The 14326-nt window shown below is 62.0% G+C and overlaps 1 protein-coding gene and 1 long non-coding RNA gene across 9 annotated transcripts in view; one reads left to right on the forward strand and one right to left on the reverse strand.

The window, feature by feature from the left end:
• Positions 1–1437, forward strand: LOC134561007 (uncharacterized). The gene is made up of 3 exons (XR_010082846.1): positions 1–1188; positions 1240–1289; positions 1323–1437. It is a non-coding gene; the product is annotated as an uncharacterized LOC134561007 (long non-coding RNA).
• Positions 1326–14326, reverse strand: part of ATP13A2 (ATPase cation transporting 13A2) — a 27234-nt gene continuing 14233 nt past the window's right edge. For 2 of the 8 annotated variants that reach the window (XM_063417558.1, XM_063417566.1), the window contains 19 exons: positions 13854–13985; positions 12003–12170; positions 11798–11908; positions 11638–11684; positions 11366–11554; positions 11082–11288; positions 9166–9282; positions 8738–8894; positions 8230–8350; positions 7912–8036; positions 6926–7086; positions 6079–6189; positions 4776–4918; positions 4069–4242; positions 3764–3860; positions 3019–3242; positions 2199–2350; positions 1737–1909; positions 1326–1628 (listed from right to left, as the gene is read on the reverse strand). In XM_063417558.1, coding sequence (XP_063273628.1) covers positions 1458–1628; positions 1737–1909; positions 2199–2350; positions 3019–3242; positions 3764–3860; positions 4069–4242; positions 4776–4918; positions 6079–6189; positions 6926–7086; positions 7912–8036; positions 8230–8350; positions 8738–8894; positions 9166–9282; positions 11082–11288; positions 11366–11554; positions 11638–11684; positions 11798–11908; positions 12003–12170; positions 13854–13985 — 2780 coding nt within the window. In that variant the 3' untranslated portion in view covers positions 1326–1457. The remainder of the gene's footprint in view (positions 1629–1736; positions 1910–2198; positions 2351–3018; positions 3243–3763; positions 3861–4068; positions 4243–4775; positions 4919–6078; positions 6190–6925; positions 7087–7911; positions 8037–8229; positions 8351–8737; positions 8895–9165; positions 9283–11081; positions 11289–11365; positions 11555–11637; positions 11685–11797; positions 11909–12002; positions 12171–13853; positions 13986–14326) is intronic. The other 6 variants (XM_063417565.1, XM_063417564.1, XM_063417562.1 and 3 more) reach the window with 6 other exon arrangements.

Genomic DNA, 14326 nt, shown 5'->3' on the forward strand with positions numbered 1-14326 from the left:
AAAATAAGTGTTAATTTATTGGGCAGGACCCGTGACAGCCCCGTCCGGAACCCACGAGCGGCGCCGTCGCCCTCCCGCTCACCCCGAGGCGGCGGGGAAGAGTTAAAAAATAGCGAATCTGTGGGGTGTGAGAGGGCCCGGCACAGGGCAGGGGTGCTCTGCCCCAGCTCTCCAAGCGGAGAAGGGGCCCAGGCGCCGGAGACGGGGCAGCGGCCTCGGCAAGCTGGGAACAGGGACTGTAAACTCCCTACACATCTAGAGGGGACAGGGGCTTCACAGTGACAAGCTGGGGGTGCTGGGGACACCAGGGACCCCCCTCCTGGCGGCCTGGGCCGGCCACGAGAGGCCCACCCGGCCCCGGTGCCAGCGTGGGAGTGCGGGGAATCCAGCGGGAAGAGCCGGCCTGGATCCTCCTCTTCCTCTGGATCTTCTCCCCCGCTCCTCCTACACCACCGGGGCTGTGACCATGGGATGAGTGTGACCGTGGGATGAGTGTGACCATGGGATGAGTGTGACCATGGGATCAGTGTGACCATGGGATGAGTGTGACCGTGGGATGAGTGTGACCGTGGGATGAGTGTGACCATGGGATGAGTGTGACCGTGGGATGAGTGTGACCATGGGATGAGTGTGACCGTGGGATGAGTGTGACTGTGGGATGAGTGTGACCATGGGATGAGTGTGACCATGGGATCAGTGTGGCTGTGGGATGAGTGTGACCATGGGATCAGTGTGGCTGTGGGATGAGTGTGACCGTGGGATCAGGGTGGCTGTGGGATCAGTGTGACCATGGTATGAGTGTGGCCGTGGGGTGAGTGTGACCATGGGATCAGTGTGGCTGTGGGCTCAGTGTGGGCAAGGGATCAGTGTGACCGTGGGATCAGTGTGACCATGGGATCAGTGTGGCTGTGGGATCAGAGGTGCCATGGGAATCAGTGTGGCCATGGGCTCTGGTGGCCATGGGCTCAGGTGGCCATGGGACAAGAGTAGCCATGGGATCAGTGTGACCGTGGGATCAGTGTGACCATGGGATCAGTGTGGCCATGGGATCAGTGTGGCCATGGGCTCAGGTGGCCATGGGACAAGAGTAGCCATGGGATCAGTGTGGCCATGGGATCAGTGTGGCCATGGGCTCAGGTGGCCATGGGACAAGAGTAGCCATGGGATCAGTGTGGCCATGGGATCAGTGTGGCTGTGGGATCAGAGGTGCCATGGGAATCAGTGTGGCCATGGGCTCAGGTGGCCATGGGCTCAGGTGGCCATGGGACAAGAGTAGCCATGGGATCAGTGTGGCCATGGGACAAGAGTAGCCATGGGCTCAGGTGGCCATGGGATCACCACGGCCATGGGATTCACATCTTTGATGCCGAGGGATCCCCCACCCCATCCCGGCTTTTTCCGGGATAAATAAATTAAGGAAGTGTCCGGGTGCAGGGCAGCGGGCACGGCTGGCACTGCTATCTCACGGCCAGGGACATGCTGGGCGTGGCGAACAGGGGCTGGTCCAGGGGCGGCCAGGCCGGCTGCTGCTGGCTCAGCTCCTTCTCCAGCCTCTTGAAAAGCTTCTTGGAGGCTTTTTTCCGGCGCAGCCTTCGGAAGCAGCTGAGCAAGCCGTGATCCAGGGCGGTCTGGGAGCAGAGCGGGGACGGAAATGGGGTTGGGGGAGCACAGGAGGGCCTCATGCCCACCGGGGGAAGCTCCAGGGGGATGCCCCATCCCAGAGCCCCCTGACCCACCTCCAGCACAAAGGCGGCGAAGAAGTTGAGGGCGGCGATGCCCAGGAGGAGCAGCTTGAAGTGGAAATCCTCGATGGTCCGGAGCTTCAGCAGGGATTTGGGAAAGCCCAGAGGGTAGAGGGTCAGCCAGATCATCAGGCCGAAGAGCAGGATGAGAACCAGCAGGAAGAGCACTGGGGGCGAGAGGGGCCAGGGTGAGGGGCAGAGGGCGGGGGGTTGGTGGCCCTCGTGTCCCCGTGTCCTCAGTGTTCCTGTGCCCTCATGTCCCCACGTCCTCAGTGTCCCCGTGCCCTTGTGTCCCCATGCCCTCAGTGTCCCCGTGTCCTCAGTGTCCCCGTGTCCTCAGTGTCCCTGTGCCCTCAGTTTCCCTGTGTCCTCAGTGTCCCCATGCCCTCAGCGTCCCTGTGCCCTCGTGTCCCCGTGTCCTCAGTGTCCCCGTGCCCTCGTGTCCCCGTGTCTCACCGTTGGTGTAGAGCGGCTCCCGGAAGGGGTGGCCCTTGGACATGGCCACGGCCAGGATGAGGTACTGGAAGCCGCTGACGCAGAACAGGACGGTGTTCTCGTAGTTGGGCAGGTTCTGGGGCGCTGTCACCGTGCTGTTCAGGGGCACGTACCTGGCAGGGGGCAGGGGACAGCGTCAGCAGGACACCACCCCTGTTCTCCACCACAGCTACAACCTCCTCGTGAAGGGAAGGGCAGAGGCAGCTCCAATCTCTGCTCTGGGATAGATCCCCTGGGAATGGGAGCTGTGCCAGGGGGGCTTGGGTTGGATTTCAGGGAAAGGTTCTTCCCCAGAGGGTGCTGGCACTGCCCAGGCTCCCCAGGGAATGGGCACGGCCCCAGAGCTCCAGGAGTGTTTGGACAGCGCTGCCAGGGATGCCCAGGGTGGGATTGTTGGGGGGTCTGTGCAGGGCCAGGGGTTGCACTGGATGATCCCTTCCAGCTGAGGACATTCCATGGTTCCCTGTCTGCTGCCAGATCCCAAATCCCAGGATCCCAGAACAAACCCTGGGCTCTGCCACAACCTCGGCACTGTCCCCATCTCCAAACCCACAGGAAACCAGGACAGGTTCAGATGGGATACTGGCAAAGATTTCCTCACGGGAAGGGCTGCAAAGCACCGAAACAGCCTGTCCAGGGGAGGGTGGGATCACCACCCCTGGAAGTGCCCAAAAATCCCATGGACGTGGCTCTGCAGCTTTAGTGCCAAACAGGGGCTGATGGTTGGACTGGACCTTCTCCAGCCCCAGAATCCCACGCCTCCCGGATTTCTGGCCCTCACCAGCTCTGTGAGACGGTGATGAAGTAGCTGAGGACCTGCACGGTGATGAGCAGGGCAGTCTGCAGCAGGAGGCTGCCCAGCACCAGCGCACTGATCAGGGCTCCCTGCGGGCGCCGCACGCCCAGCGCCGGCGCCGGCCCCGCGCGCCCCATCAGCACGGCCACCGTGGTGGTGATGGCCAGGTCGAAGAACAGGAACTGGAAATCGCTCAGGTTGGTGTTGATCTGGGGAGGAGGGGAGGGACAGGCTCAGACCTGGCTGGGACTGATGCCTGGGATTTCAGCTTTTGTATTTTTCATGTGTTTGTACTCCTGCAGTTCTTTAGTGCCCAACTCCAAACCCCACACACGGTGCAGCCGCTGCTCTCCCGTTTGGGGCAGACACAGCAATTCCTCTCCGGGCCTGGCAGTCAAGGACACCTCCCTGCCTCAGGCCCCAGAGATGGAAACAAAAGGGAGGTGGGGACAGCAAACTTGGGGTGACTGACTTCATTAGCTGGAGCTGTAATTGGAGGATTAACCCCTGATATGCAAATGGACCAAACTTATCAAAGTGTGAACACCTGTGGTCCATTTTTGGGTGCAGCCCCTGGGGGCTCTGTGTGCCCCAAATGTACCTGAGGCCCTTCAGTAAATACAAGTGCTCTTTATTCCCTTAATTCTGTCTGGTCTGTTTTTAGGGAGCCCCAAAGGCATCGGTGCCCCGGGAATTCCCGAGAAACGCAGGGATTCAGGGTGGGACTCACGGTGTAGAGCAGGAGCACGGACACGAACTGCACCAGGCTGTACAGGGCCATGTACTTGAAGACCCCGAAGGAGGTGACCAAGGAGCAGCGGCCCTCCCTGGGGGGGACACGGCATCACCACTGGCCACCCCTCCCTGGGAGCAACCCCCAGGGGGACAGCGGCATTCCTGGGACCCCCCTGGCATTCCCAGGACCCCCCCAGCATTCCCGGGACCCCCCGGTATTCCCGGAATCCCCCCGGCGTTCCCGGGACCCCCCCAGCATTCCTGGGACCCCCTCCCCAGCGTTCCCGGACCCCCGCTCACCGGATGACCCTGGGCACGCACTCGATGGTGGCCACGCGGGAGGTGAAGGGCGAGGCCACCGACGCCTCGGCCTCGGACAGGGAGATGCCCACGTCGGCCGCCCGCAGCGCCCCGCAGTCGTTGGCGCCGTCCCCGCACATCCCCACGCAGTAACTGCGGGACAGGGAGCCGCTCCTCAGGGAATGGGATCCCGCATTCCTCAGGGAATGGGATCCCGCATTCCTCAGGGAATGGGACCCCGCATTCCTCAGGGAATGGGACCCCGCATTCCTCAGGGAATGGGATCCCGCATTCCTCAGGGAATGGGACCCCGCATTCCTCAGGGAATGGGAGAGGGAGCCACTCCTCAGGGAATGGGAGAGGGAGCCCACATTCCTCAGGGAACACAGGACAGGGATCCCCCATTGCTCAGGGAATGGGATAGGGATCCCACACTCCTCAGGGAATGGGGACAAGCCCTGGCTCGGCCCAGAGGAGCTGTGGGTGCCCCGTTCCAGGCTGGAGCCGCCAGTGGAAGTGCCCCTGCCCATGGCATGGGTGCTGCCAGGTGGTGATGGAGGTGTCTCCCAACGCAACCCATACCGTAATTCCAGGATCCACCCCTGGGATCCACCCCCCGGATCCACCCCTTGGGATCCATACACCCCCTGGGATCCACCCCTGGGATCCACCCTCAGGGATCCACCCCGGGATCCCCCCCGCCTCACTCGAGCTCCTGCAGGCTGCACACCAGCTGTGTCTTCTGCTCGGGCAGCATGCGGGCGAACACGGTGGCGCGGAGCAGGATCTGCAGGGGAGGAGCCGTCAGCGCCAGCGGCATTCCCGGATGGGCAGGGGATGTCCAGAGGGACTGGGAATGTCCAGAGGGACTGGGAATGTCCATTAGGGACTGGGAATGTCCATTAGGGAATGGGAATGCCCAGCAGGGAATGGGGATGTCCAGAGGGACTGGGAATGTCCAGTAGGGACTGGGAATGTCCAGTAGGGAATGGGGATGTCCAGCAGAGAACTGGGAATGTCCAGTAGGGACTGGGAATGTCCAGCAGGGAATGGGGATGTCCAGCAGAGAACTGGGGATGTCCAGCAGGGAATGGGAATGTCCAGCAGAGAACTGGGAATGTCCAGAGGGGACTGGGAATGTCCAGAGGGACTGGGAATGTCCAGCAGGGAACTGGGAATGTCCAGCAGGGAACTGGGAATGTCCAGCAGGGAATGGGAATGTCCAGAGGGGACTGGGAATGTCCAGCAGGGAATGGGAATGTCCAGAAGGGAATTGGGAATGTCCAGCAGGGAATGGGAATGTCCATTAGGGAATGGGAATGCCCAGCAGGGAATGGGAATGTCCAGAGGGGACTGGGAATGTCCAGCAGGGAATGGGAATGTCCAGAAGGGAATTGGGAATGTCCAGAGTGGACTGGGAATGTCCAGAGGGACTGGGAATGTCCAGCAGGGAATGGGAATGTCCAGAGGAGACTGGGAATGTCCAGCAGGGAACAGGAAATGGCCATCAGGGAACAGGGAATGTCCAGCAGGGAACTGGGGATTTGACACCAGCCAAAGAAGCCCCCGCTGGGAGCTGGGATTTGGAGCTGAGGCCACAGCGGGAAACCCCGGAGAGGTCAAGGCAATGGAAGGTTCCAAATCCCACGGGAAGGTTCCCAATCCCACGGGAAGGTTCCCAATCCCACGGGAAGGTTCCCAATCCCACGGGAAGGTTCCCAATCCCACCGGAAGGTTCCCAATCCCACCGGAAGGTTCCCAATCCCACGGCAGGGTTCCCAATCCCACCGGAAGGTTCCCAATCCCATGGCAGGGTTCCCAATCCCACCGGAGGGTTCCCAATCCCACAGGCAGGTTCCCAATCCCACCGGAAGGTTTCCAATCCCATGGGAAGTTCCCAATCCCACGGGAAGGTTCCCAATCCCATGGGAAGGTTCCCAATCCCACCGGAGGGTTCCCAATCCCACGGGAAGGCTCCCCTGTCCCCCCAGGGCTCCCTGTCGGGCTCACCCGGGGCAGGAGGTCGGAGAAGTGCTCGCAGACCACCTGGAAGGATTTCCCGTTGAGGGCCAGGTGGCAGTGCCGGGCTGGGAGGGAGGAGCTGCCCTGCTGCTGCAGGCCCTGCCAGGAAACAGCTCCAGCCCTGCAGCCCCGATCCCTGCGGGGCCCCAGGGCCGAGCCGGGACCCGCCCGGAGCAGCGGGAAGGGCTCCCGAAATCCCCATGCCCAGCCCAGGGCCTGGCAGCATCCACAGGGAGCTGTTTGGAGCTGCCATTCCATCCTGGATCCTTGGATGTGCTCCAGGGAAAGGCAGGAGCAGCAGAACCTCTCCCAAAGGATGGATTTACGTGGAGCAGATCACAGCCTTTATTGCCTCCAAGGAGGCTGGAAAAGCCCTTCCCAGCCCTGGGAGGGCTCAGGGCCAGGCTGGAGCACCCTGGCATAGTGGAAGGTGTCCCTGCCCATGGAATGGGATGAGCTTTGGGGTCCCTCCCAACCCAACCCGTTCTGAGATTCCAGGATTCCCAGGACTGCGGAGAACGCTGGATTTGGGGGACTCCATTTCTCAGATATTGGGATTGGGAAGGAATTCCTCCCTGGGAGGGTGGGGAGGCCCTGGCACAGGTGCCCAGAGCAGCTGTGGCTGTCCCTGGATCCCTGGCAGTGCCCAAGGCCAGGCTGGACAGGGCTTGGAGCACCCTGGGATGGTGGAAGGTGTCCCTGCCCATGGAACGGGATGAGCCTTAAGGTCCCTCCCAGCCCAATTCATGCCGGAATTCTGGGATTCCACAAAAAACCAAGCCCCGCAAGGGTGCCCGGGCAGTCTGGGCTCCCAAAAGCTGTCCTGGGCTCTCACCTCGGGCTGCTCCTCGCCCTGGGAATGCTCGGCCAGGACGAACTTGAGGGTGGCGGGTTTGTCGCGGCCGGGCGGCGAGGCCGTGACGAAGATGACGCCCTCCCGGGGCTCCACCATGCGGCACCCCCGCGCCACGTTCATGGCTGTCAGCATGTTGTCCCCTGCCCGGGACACGTGGGCCGTCAGGAGGGAGGTTTGGGGACACCCAGGCCGAGAGGAGCAGCTCAAAGCTGCCGTGTCCCCTCCCCCGTCCACCGCAGTGGCTTCGCTTCCCTCATCTCTCCAAAACCTCCTGCCTGCCGTGCCCAAAGGAATTCGGATTCGAGCCCTGTTCTCCTGCCTGGAAAACACCCGGAGGTGGCTCTGCAGCCCCTGCATCAGCCATGGAACTTGGGATTTCAAACACAGCAATATTCAGGGGATGGACAGCAGAACAGTGAGTTCTTCCACCCAAAAAAACCATCCACATCCTGAGCCCACCAGCGGATCGTGCATCCCAGGGGAAGGATGCAGAGCCAGGATCCAGGAATCCTCCTGGTGCCCCCACAGCTGCTTCAGGCTTCACGCATGGATTCCTGGTGGGGTTCTTGGTGTGGGGTTCCTGATGGGATCCCTGCTGGGATTCCTGGTGGGATGCCTTGTGTGGGATTCCTAGTGAGGTTTCTGGTGGGATTCCTGGTGTGGGGTTCCTGCTGGGATCCCTGGTGGAGTTTCTGCTGGGATCCCATGAGGGATCCCTGGTGGGATTCCTGGTGCAGTTTCTGGAGGGATCCCTGGTGAGATCCCTGCTTGGATTCCTGGTGTGAGATTCCTGCTGGGATCCCTGGTGGGGTTCCTGGAGGGATCCCTGGGGCAGCTCCTGGTGGGATCCCTGCTGGGGTTCCTGGTGTGGGGTTCCCAGTAGGGTTCCTGGAGGGATCCCTGCTGGGAAGGCCCTTGTCCCCTTTCCCCTGCCAGGACGGTCCCCGTGCTGTCCCCAGGGTCACCTGTCACCATGACCGGGCGGATGTTGGCGCTCCGCAGCAGCTGGATCACCGGGGCAGACTCCGGCTTCAGCACGTTCTTCATCACCAGCAGCCCCAGGAAGCTCAGGCCGCTCTCCACGGAGTCCCTGGTGGGAGACAAGGAGCCTTTCCTCACCTCCAGCACCAGCAGAGAGGAACAAGGGGTGTGAAGAGCTAAAATCCATCTGGGAATCAGCCAGGAGTTCCCTCCCTGTGGATTAGGGATGGATTCCCTGCACGGCATCCCGGGGAATGCCGGGAGCCAGCGAGGATGGGGAGAGAGGGAGTGCTGGCACCGACCTGGGGAGCTGCAGGGCCTCCTCGAAGGTGGCCACCGTGCCCAGGGCCTTGCAGGCCAGAGCCAGGACGCGGAAGCCGTCGGTGGTGTAGTGCCGGAGCATCTGGGAGAAATCCGGGGGCACTGGAACAGCGAGGCCGGGTCAGCCCCCGAGGGAACCCCGGCTCCGGAGAGGGACACGGGGCTCTGGGGTTTGGTGCTCACGAGTGGCTGCTGCTCAGGGAGCCTGGAGACCCCAGGGTGGGATGGGGAATGTTTTCCCACCCCAAGGAGCCTGAGAATCCCAGGATGGGCTGGGGAAGCTCTCCCCGCTTCCAGGAGCCTGGAGATCCCATACTGGGCTGGGGGAAGCCCCCAGTCCCATTCCCCATGTTGTGGCTCCACGTGGCTGGAGCCACCCCGAAGCCTTTGGGAGCTGCCCCACGGCATTCCTGAGGGTAATTCCCTGTGGGATGAGCTCCCGGGATGCAGCCAGCGGGACTGGGGGTGAGCCCAGCTCCCAGTACAAACCAGTTTCCTTCCTGCACAGACTGGCCACCATCTCCGGGGCGCCCTTGACGAAGGCGTGGGCCGAGGCCTCCCCGGGCAGCTTGACCAGGACGCTCATCCTCTGCAGGGAGGAGGAGAACGGGAACCGCCGCAGGATCCCCACGGGGGCCTGGTGCCTCTGCGGGGAGCAGGCGGGGTCAGGGCCGGGTAGGGATCCCTCCAGGAGGCAGGGATCCCTCCAGGAGGCAGGGACCCCTCCAGGAGGCAGGGACCCCTCCAGGAGGCAGGGATCCCTCCAGGAGGCAGGGATCCCCCCAGGAGGCAGGGATCCCTCCAGGAGGCAGGGATCCCTCCAGGAGGCAGGGATCCCTCCAGGAGGCAGGGATCCCTCCAGGAGGCAGGGATCCCTCCAGGAGGCAGGAGGGCAGGGAGCCAGTCCATGGGTTTACCCTGTCAAGAGGCTGCTCCTCCTCTGGTGGAGGCTTCACCACGGCCAAGACCTTCATCTCGAGCTGCTGGAACGCTGGGGGCTCCCCTTCCTCCTCCTCCTCCATCATCTCCAGGCGCTGAAACCGAGAGGGCAAAACCCTGCCGAGCTCATCCACACACTGAGGGTCTGGAACCGCCGAGATTCCCAACGCCTCCCTCCCTCCCCGGAGCGAGCAGCAGAGCACAGAGAGTACGAGAGGGAGCAGCTTCACACACTTCCAAAATTAGCTTTAGATTGGTGTAGAGAGCATGTTTTAGAGTTGTGTCCTTAGTTAATTAGATAATCTATAAATAAGAATATGAATATGCATTTATGGCTAATGGATAAAAATCCCGTTTCAGGGGCAACAGCATCAATTCCTCAATTCTTTGATGATCGATCCATCCTCCTGCCATGTACAATGAGAGAGAATGGGGCTCTGCCAGAGCTGCTGCCAGAACTTTCTCAGGTGTTTTATCACCTGGGATGCTGCCGGGGTTTTTGCTGCTGCAGTCGCTGCCCCTCAGAGCGCTGCTTGGAACGGCTCCATCTCTGTGCCGGGAAACTGCCTCTGCTCTGTGACGGGACACGGGACAGGCTCCCTCCCTCTGCTGTGGGTCCCCAAACTGCCTCTGCTCTGTGATGGGACACGGGACACGCTCCCTCCCTCTGCTGTGGGTCCCCAAACTGCCTCTGCTCTGTGATGGGACACGGGACACGCTCCCTCCCTCTGCTGTGGGTCCCCAAACTGCCTCTGCTCTGTGATGGGACACGGGACAGGCTCCCTTCCTCTGCTGTGGGTCCCCAAACTGCCTCTGCTCTGTCATGGGACACGGGACAGGCTCCCTTCCTCTGCTGTGGGTCCCCAAACTGCCTCTGTTCCCGTGGCTGGGGCTCCCTGTCTGTCTGTCTTTCCCCCATGTCCAGGACCCCTTGCCCATCTGTCTTTCCCCTGTACTGGGACCCCTTGTCCGTCTGTCTTTCCCCTGTACTGGGACCCCTTGTCCGTCTGTCCTTCCCCTGTAGTGGGACCCCTTGTCTATCTGTCTTTCCCCCGTGTCCAGAACTCCTTGTCAGTTTGTCTTTCCCCTGTGGCTGGGATTCCTTGTCCATCTGTCCTTCCCCTGTGGCTGGGACTCCTTGTCCGTCTGTCTTTCCCCTGTGCCTGGGGCTCTCTGTCCATCTGTCTTTCCCCTGTGTCTAGGACCTCTTGTCCGTCTGTCTTTACTCCCTGTCCGGGACCCCTTGTCCATCTGTCTTTCCCCTGTGGCTGGGGCTCTCTGTCCATCTGTCTTTCCCCCGTGTCCAGGATTCCTTGTCCGTCTGTCTGTCTTTCTTCTGTGGTTGGGGCTCTCTGTCTGTCTGTCTTTCCCCTGTGTGCAGGACTCCCTGTCAGTCTGTCTGTCCCCTGTGTCCAGCACTCCCTGTCCCATCTGTCTTTCCCCTGTGGCTGGGGCTCTCTGTCAGTCTGTCTTTCCCCTCTGTCCAGGACTCCCTGTCAGTCTGTCTTTCCCCTCTGTCCAGGATTCCCTGTCAGTCTGTCTTTCCCCTGTGGCTGGGACTCCCTGTCCATCTGTCTTACCCCCTGTCCAGGACTCCTTGTCCGTCTGTCTTTCCCCCTGTCCAGCACTCTCTGTCAGTCTGTCTTTCCCCACTGTCCAGGACCCACTGTCCGTCTGTCTTTCCCCCGTGGGGACTCTGTCCATTTGCTGTTAGGCCCCACTGGCACTTTAAGCTTTTAACTTTCAGCGGGAGCGCACACTTGGAGCTGCTGCCTTGGAGCCGACGCATTCACACCATGAACACCTCTGCAATAACCACAAAACGCCCTCGGCCTTTGAACACCCCACACCCGCCATGGGCTCAGCGCAGAGGGAGCCCCCAGCCCCTCCTCACCCAGCCGGTGGACTCCAGCATCTTGAGGTCCACGGGGTCCCCGACCAGCTGTCCCCGCAGCGGTGACACGGCGTGGCACGTGGCCAGGGCGTAGAGCAGGGCGCCGGCGGGCAGGCAGCGCGGCTCGTGCACGATGGGCAGGAAGCGCTGCTGCTCCAGGGGCACCACGCCCCACACGTCCAGCCCCTCGTGGGTCAGCGTGCCGGTCTGCGGGCAGAGCGCGGTGGGTGCGCCGCGCCCCGGCGGTGCCGGTGCCGGTGCCGCGCCCGCCCGGCGCGCCTCACCTTGTCGAAGCACACCAGGCGCAGCTTCCCGCACAGGTTGATGCGCGGCGGGCTGATGCAGAAGATGCCCTGCTTCTTCAGCCGGTTCTGGGCGTAGATGGTGCCCACGGTCATGGCGGCCGGCAGCGCCGGCGGCACGATGACGGTGACCAGGTCCAGGGCGCGGATGATGATCTGTCCCACGGGGACCTGGCACGGGAGGAGGAGGAGGAGGAGGGGTGGGCATCCCGCCCCGATGGACCCCCGAGGGTTCTCCGCCCCACCAGCCCTACCTGGTTCCTAACCAGGATGAGGATGCTGTACAAGGTGCCGATGAGAGCTGTGCCGGGGGAACAGGCTCAGTTACAACGCCCAGCCCAGCAGGGAGCTGGAACGGAACCCCATTCCCAGGAATTTGGCTGCTCCAGGATGCGCCTCCGGGCCCAGACCTACCCAGGACGGCGAGGAACAGCACAAACTTCACGGCATCCTTGTAGAACTTGAAGGTCACGGGTTTGGGGTAGAGGATGGAGCTGATGAGGTCCCCCTTGGCTGTGCAGAACCCTGCGGGACGGGCAGGAGGTCACGGCACGGCACCGCTGCCACGGGCACGGATCCGTACCGGGATGCATGCCGGGGCTCTCCCCCACGCCCTCACCTGTGCGGGTGACCACGGCCAGCACCTCCCCGCCCACGTAGGCCTTGGCCTGGATGACCTGCGTCCCGCAGAAGAGCGTGTGCCGCCGGTGCTCCTCGGGGCAGTACGCGGCTCCGGCCGCCTGCCCGCCCGCCGGCAGCGGCGTCTTCATCACCGGCACGCTCTCCCCTGCCCAGAACATTCCGGGGGAATTGTCACCCCAGGGGGCTCAGGGGGCAGCCAGCCGGGGTGGGCAGGTGATTCTGACTGAATCCCGTGGGAATGCGGTGCCTCAGGGTTTGAGTTTTTGTGTTTCTCAAACGCTGCGTCAGTGCCTGACTCTGAACTCCACACAGCGCCAGCCGCTCCCCTCCCGTTTGGGCAGACACAACAATTCCCTGGCCTGACACTCAAGGACACCCTCCAGCCTCAGCCCCCAGAGTGAAACAAAAGTGAACTGGGGGGAGCAAACTGGGGGTGAATGACTTCATTACCTGAGGCTGTGATTGGAGCATTAACCCCTGATATGCAAATGGCCCGAATTTATAATTGCCTGACAAACTCGTGACCATCCCCCTTGGGTGTCACCTCTGGGAGGCTCCCGAGTGCCCAGGGAGCATCTGCTGAAGGCCTTTAATAAACACCCCCTGTGCTCTGTGCTCCTTGCCTGGCCTGTGCCCCAGGCAGGCACCCAAGGGATCGGCTCAGTGGTCAGCGGGATCCCACTGGCCATGCACTCACCGGTCAGCAGCTCTCTCTGACCATGCACTCACCGGTCAGCAGCTCTCACTGACCATGCACTCACTGGTCAGCAGGAACTCACTGACCGTGCACTCACCGGTCAGCAGCACTCACTGACCGTGCACTCACCGGTCAGCAGCACTCACTGACCATGCACTCACCGGTCAACAGGCTGTCTCTGGCCATGCACTCACCGGTCAGCAGTTCTCACTGACCATGCACTCACTGGTCAGCAGCTCTCTCTGGCCATGCACTCACCGGTCAGCAGCTCTCTCTGACCATGCACTCTCCGGTCAGCAGCTCTCTCTGGCCATGCACTCACCGGTCAGCAGCTCTCTCTGACCATGCACTCACCGGTCAGCAGCTCTCACTGACCATGCACTCACCGGTCAGCAGCTCTCTCTGACCATGCACTCACCGGTCAGCAGCTCTCTCTGGCCATGCACTCACCGGTCAGCAGGAGCTCACTGACCATGCACTCACCGGTCAGCAGGAGCTCACTGACCATGCACTCACCGGTCAGCAGGAGCTCACTGACCATGCACTCACCGGTCAGCAGCTCTCTCTGACCATGCACTCTCCGGTCAGCAGCTCTCTCTGGCCATGCACTCACCGGTCAGCAGCACTCACTGACCATGCACTCACCGGTCAGCAGGAGCTCACTGACCATGCACTCACCGGTCAGCAGCTCTCTCTGACCATGCACTCTCCGGTCAGCAGCTCTCTCTGACCATGCACTCACCGGTCAGCAGGCTGTCTCTGACCATGCACTCACCGGTCAGCAGGCTCTCGTTGACCATGCACTCCCCGGTCAGCAGCACTCACTGACCATGCACTCACCGGTCAGCAGCTCTCACTGACCATGCACTCACCGGTCAGCAGCTCTCTCTGACCATGCACTCACCGGTCAGCAGGCTGTCTCTGGCCATGCACTCACCGGTCAGCAGCTCTCTCTGACCATGCACTCCCCGGTCAGCAGCTCTCACTGACCATGCACTCACCGGTCAGCAGCTCTCACTGACCATGCACTCACCGGTCAGCAGCTCTCTCTGGCCATGCACTCACCGGTCAGCAGGCTGTCTCTGGCCATGCACTCACCGGTCAGCAGGCTGTCTCTGACCATGCACTCACCGGTCAGCAGGCTCTCGTTGACCATGCACTCCCCGGTCAGCAGTGCAGCGTCACACGGCAGCAGCGCTCCGGCCGCCGGCAGCCGGATGCAGTCCCCGGGCACCAGCTCTGCCGAGCTGACCACCAGCTCCTCTGGAAAACAACCCTGCTCAGGCCTTGGGGAATGGCGTTAATCCATCCCCAGGCACCTGGAGAACCCTGCTCAGGCCTTGGGGAGAGGGGTTAATCCATCTCCAGATACTGGAGAACCCTGCTTAGGCCTTGGGGAATGGCGTTAATCCAACTCCAGGCACTGGGGAAGGAATCCCCGTGGGATAAGGCAGCAAACAGGAAGGGGTTAATTCCCTGGAGGTGGGAAATTGAGATGCCAGGCCTGGGCACAGCTGACCCAGAGCAGAATTCCCAGCAGGGAGATGCCAGGCCTGGGCACAGCTGACCCAGAGCAGAATTCCCAGCGTGGCAAAGCCTGGGGA

Source organism: Prinia subflava, chromosome 21 (assembly GCF_021018805.1).
Source record: "Prinia subflava isolate CZ2003 ecotype Zambia chromosome 21, Cam_Psub_1.2, whole genome shotgun sequence".
NCBI lineage: Eukaryota > Metazoa > Chordata > Aves > Passeriformes > Cisticolidae > Prinia > Prinia subflava.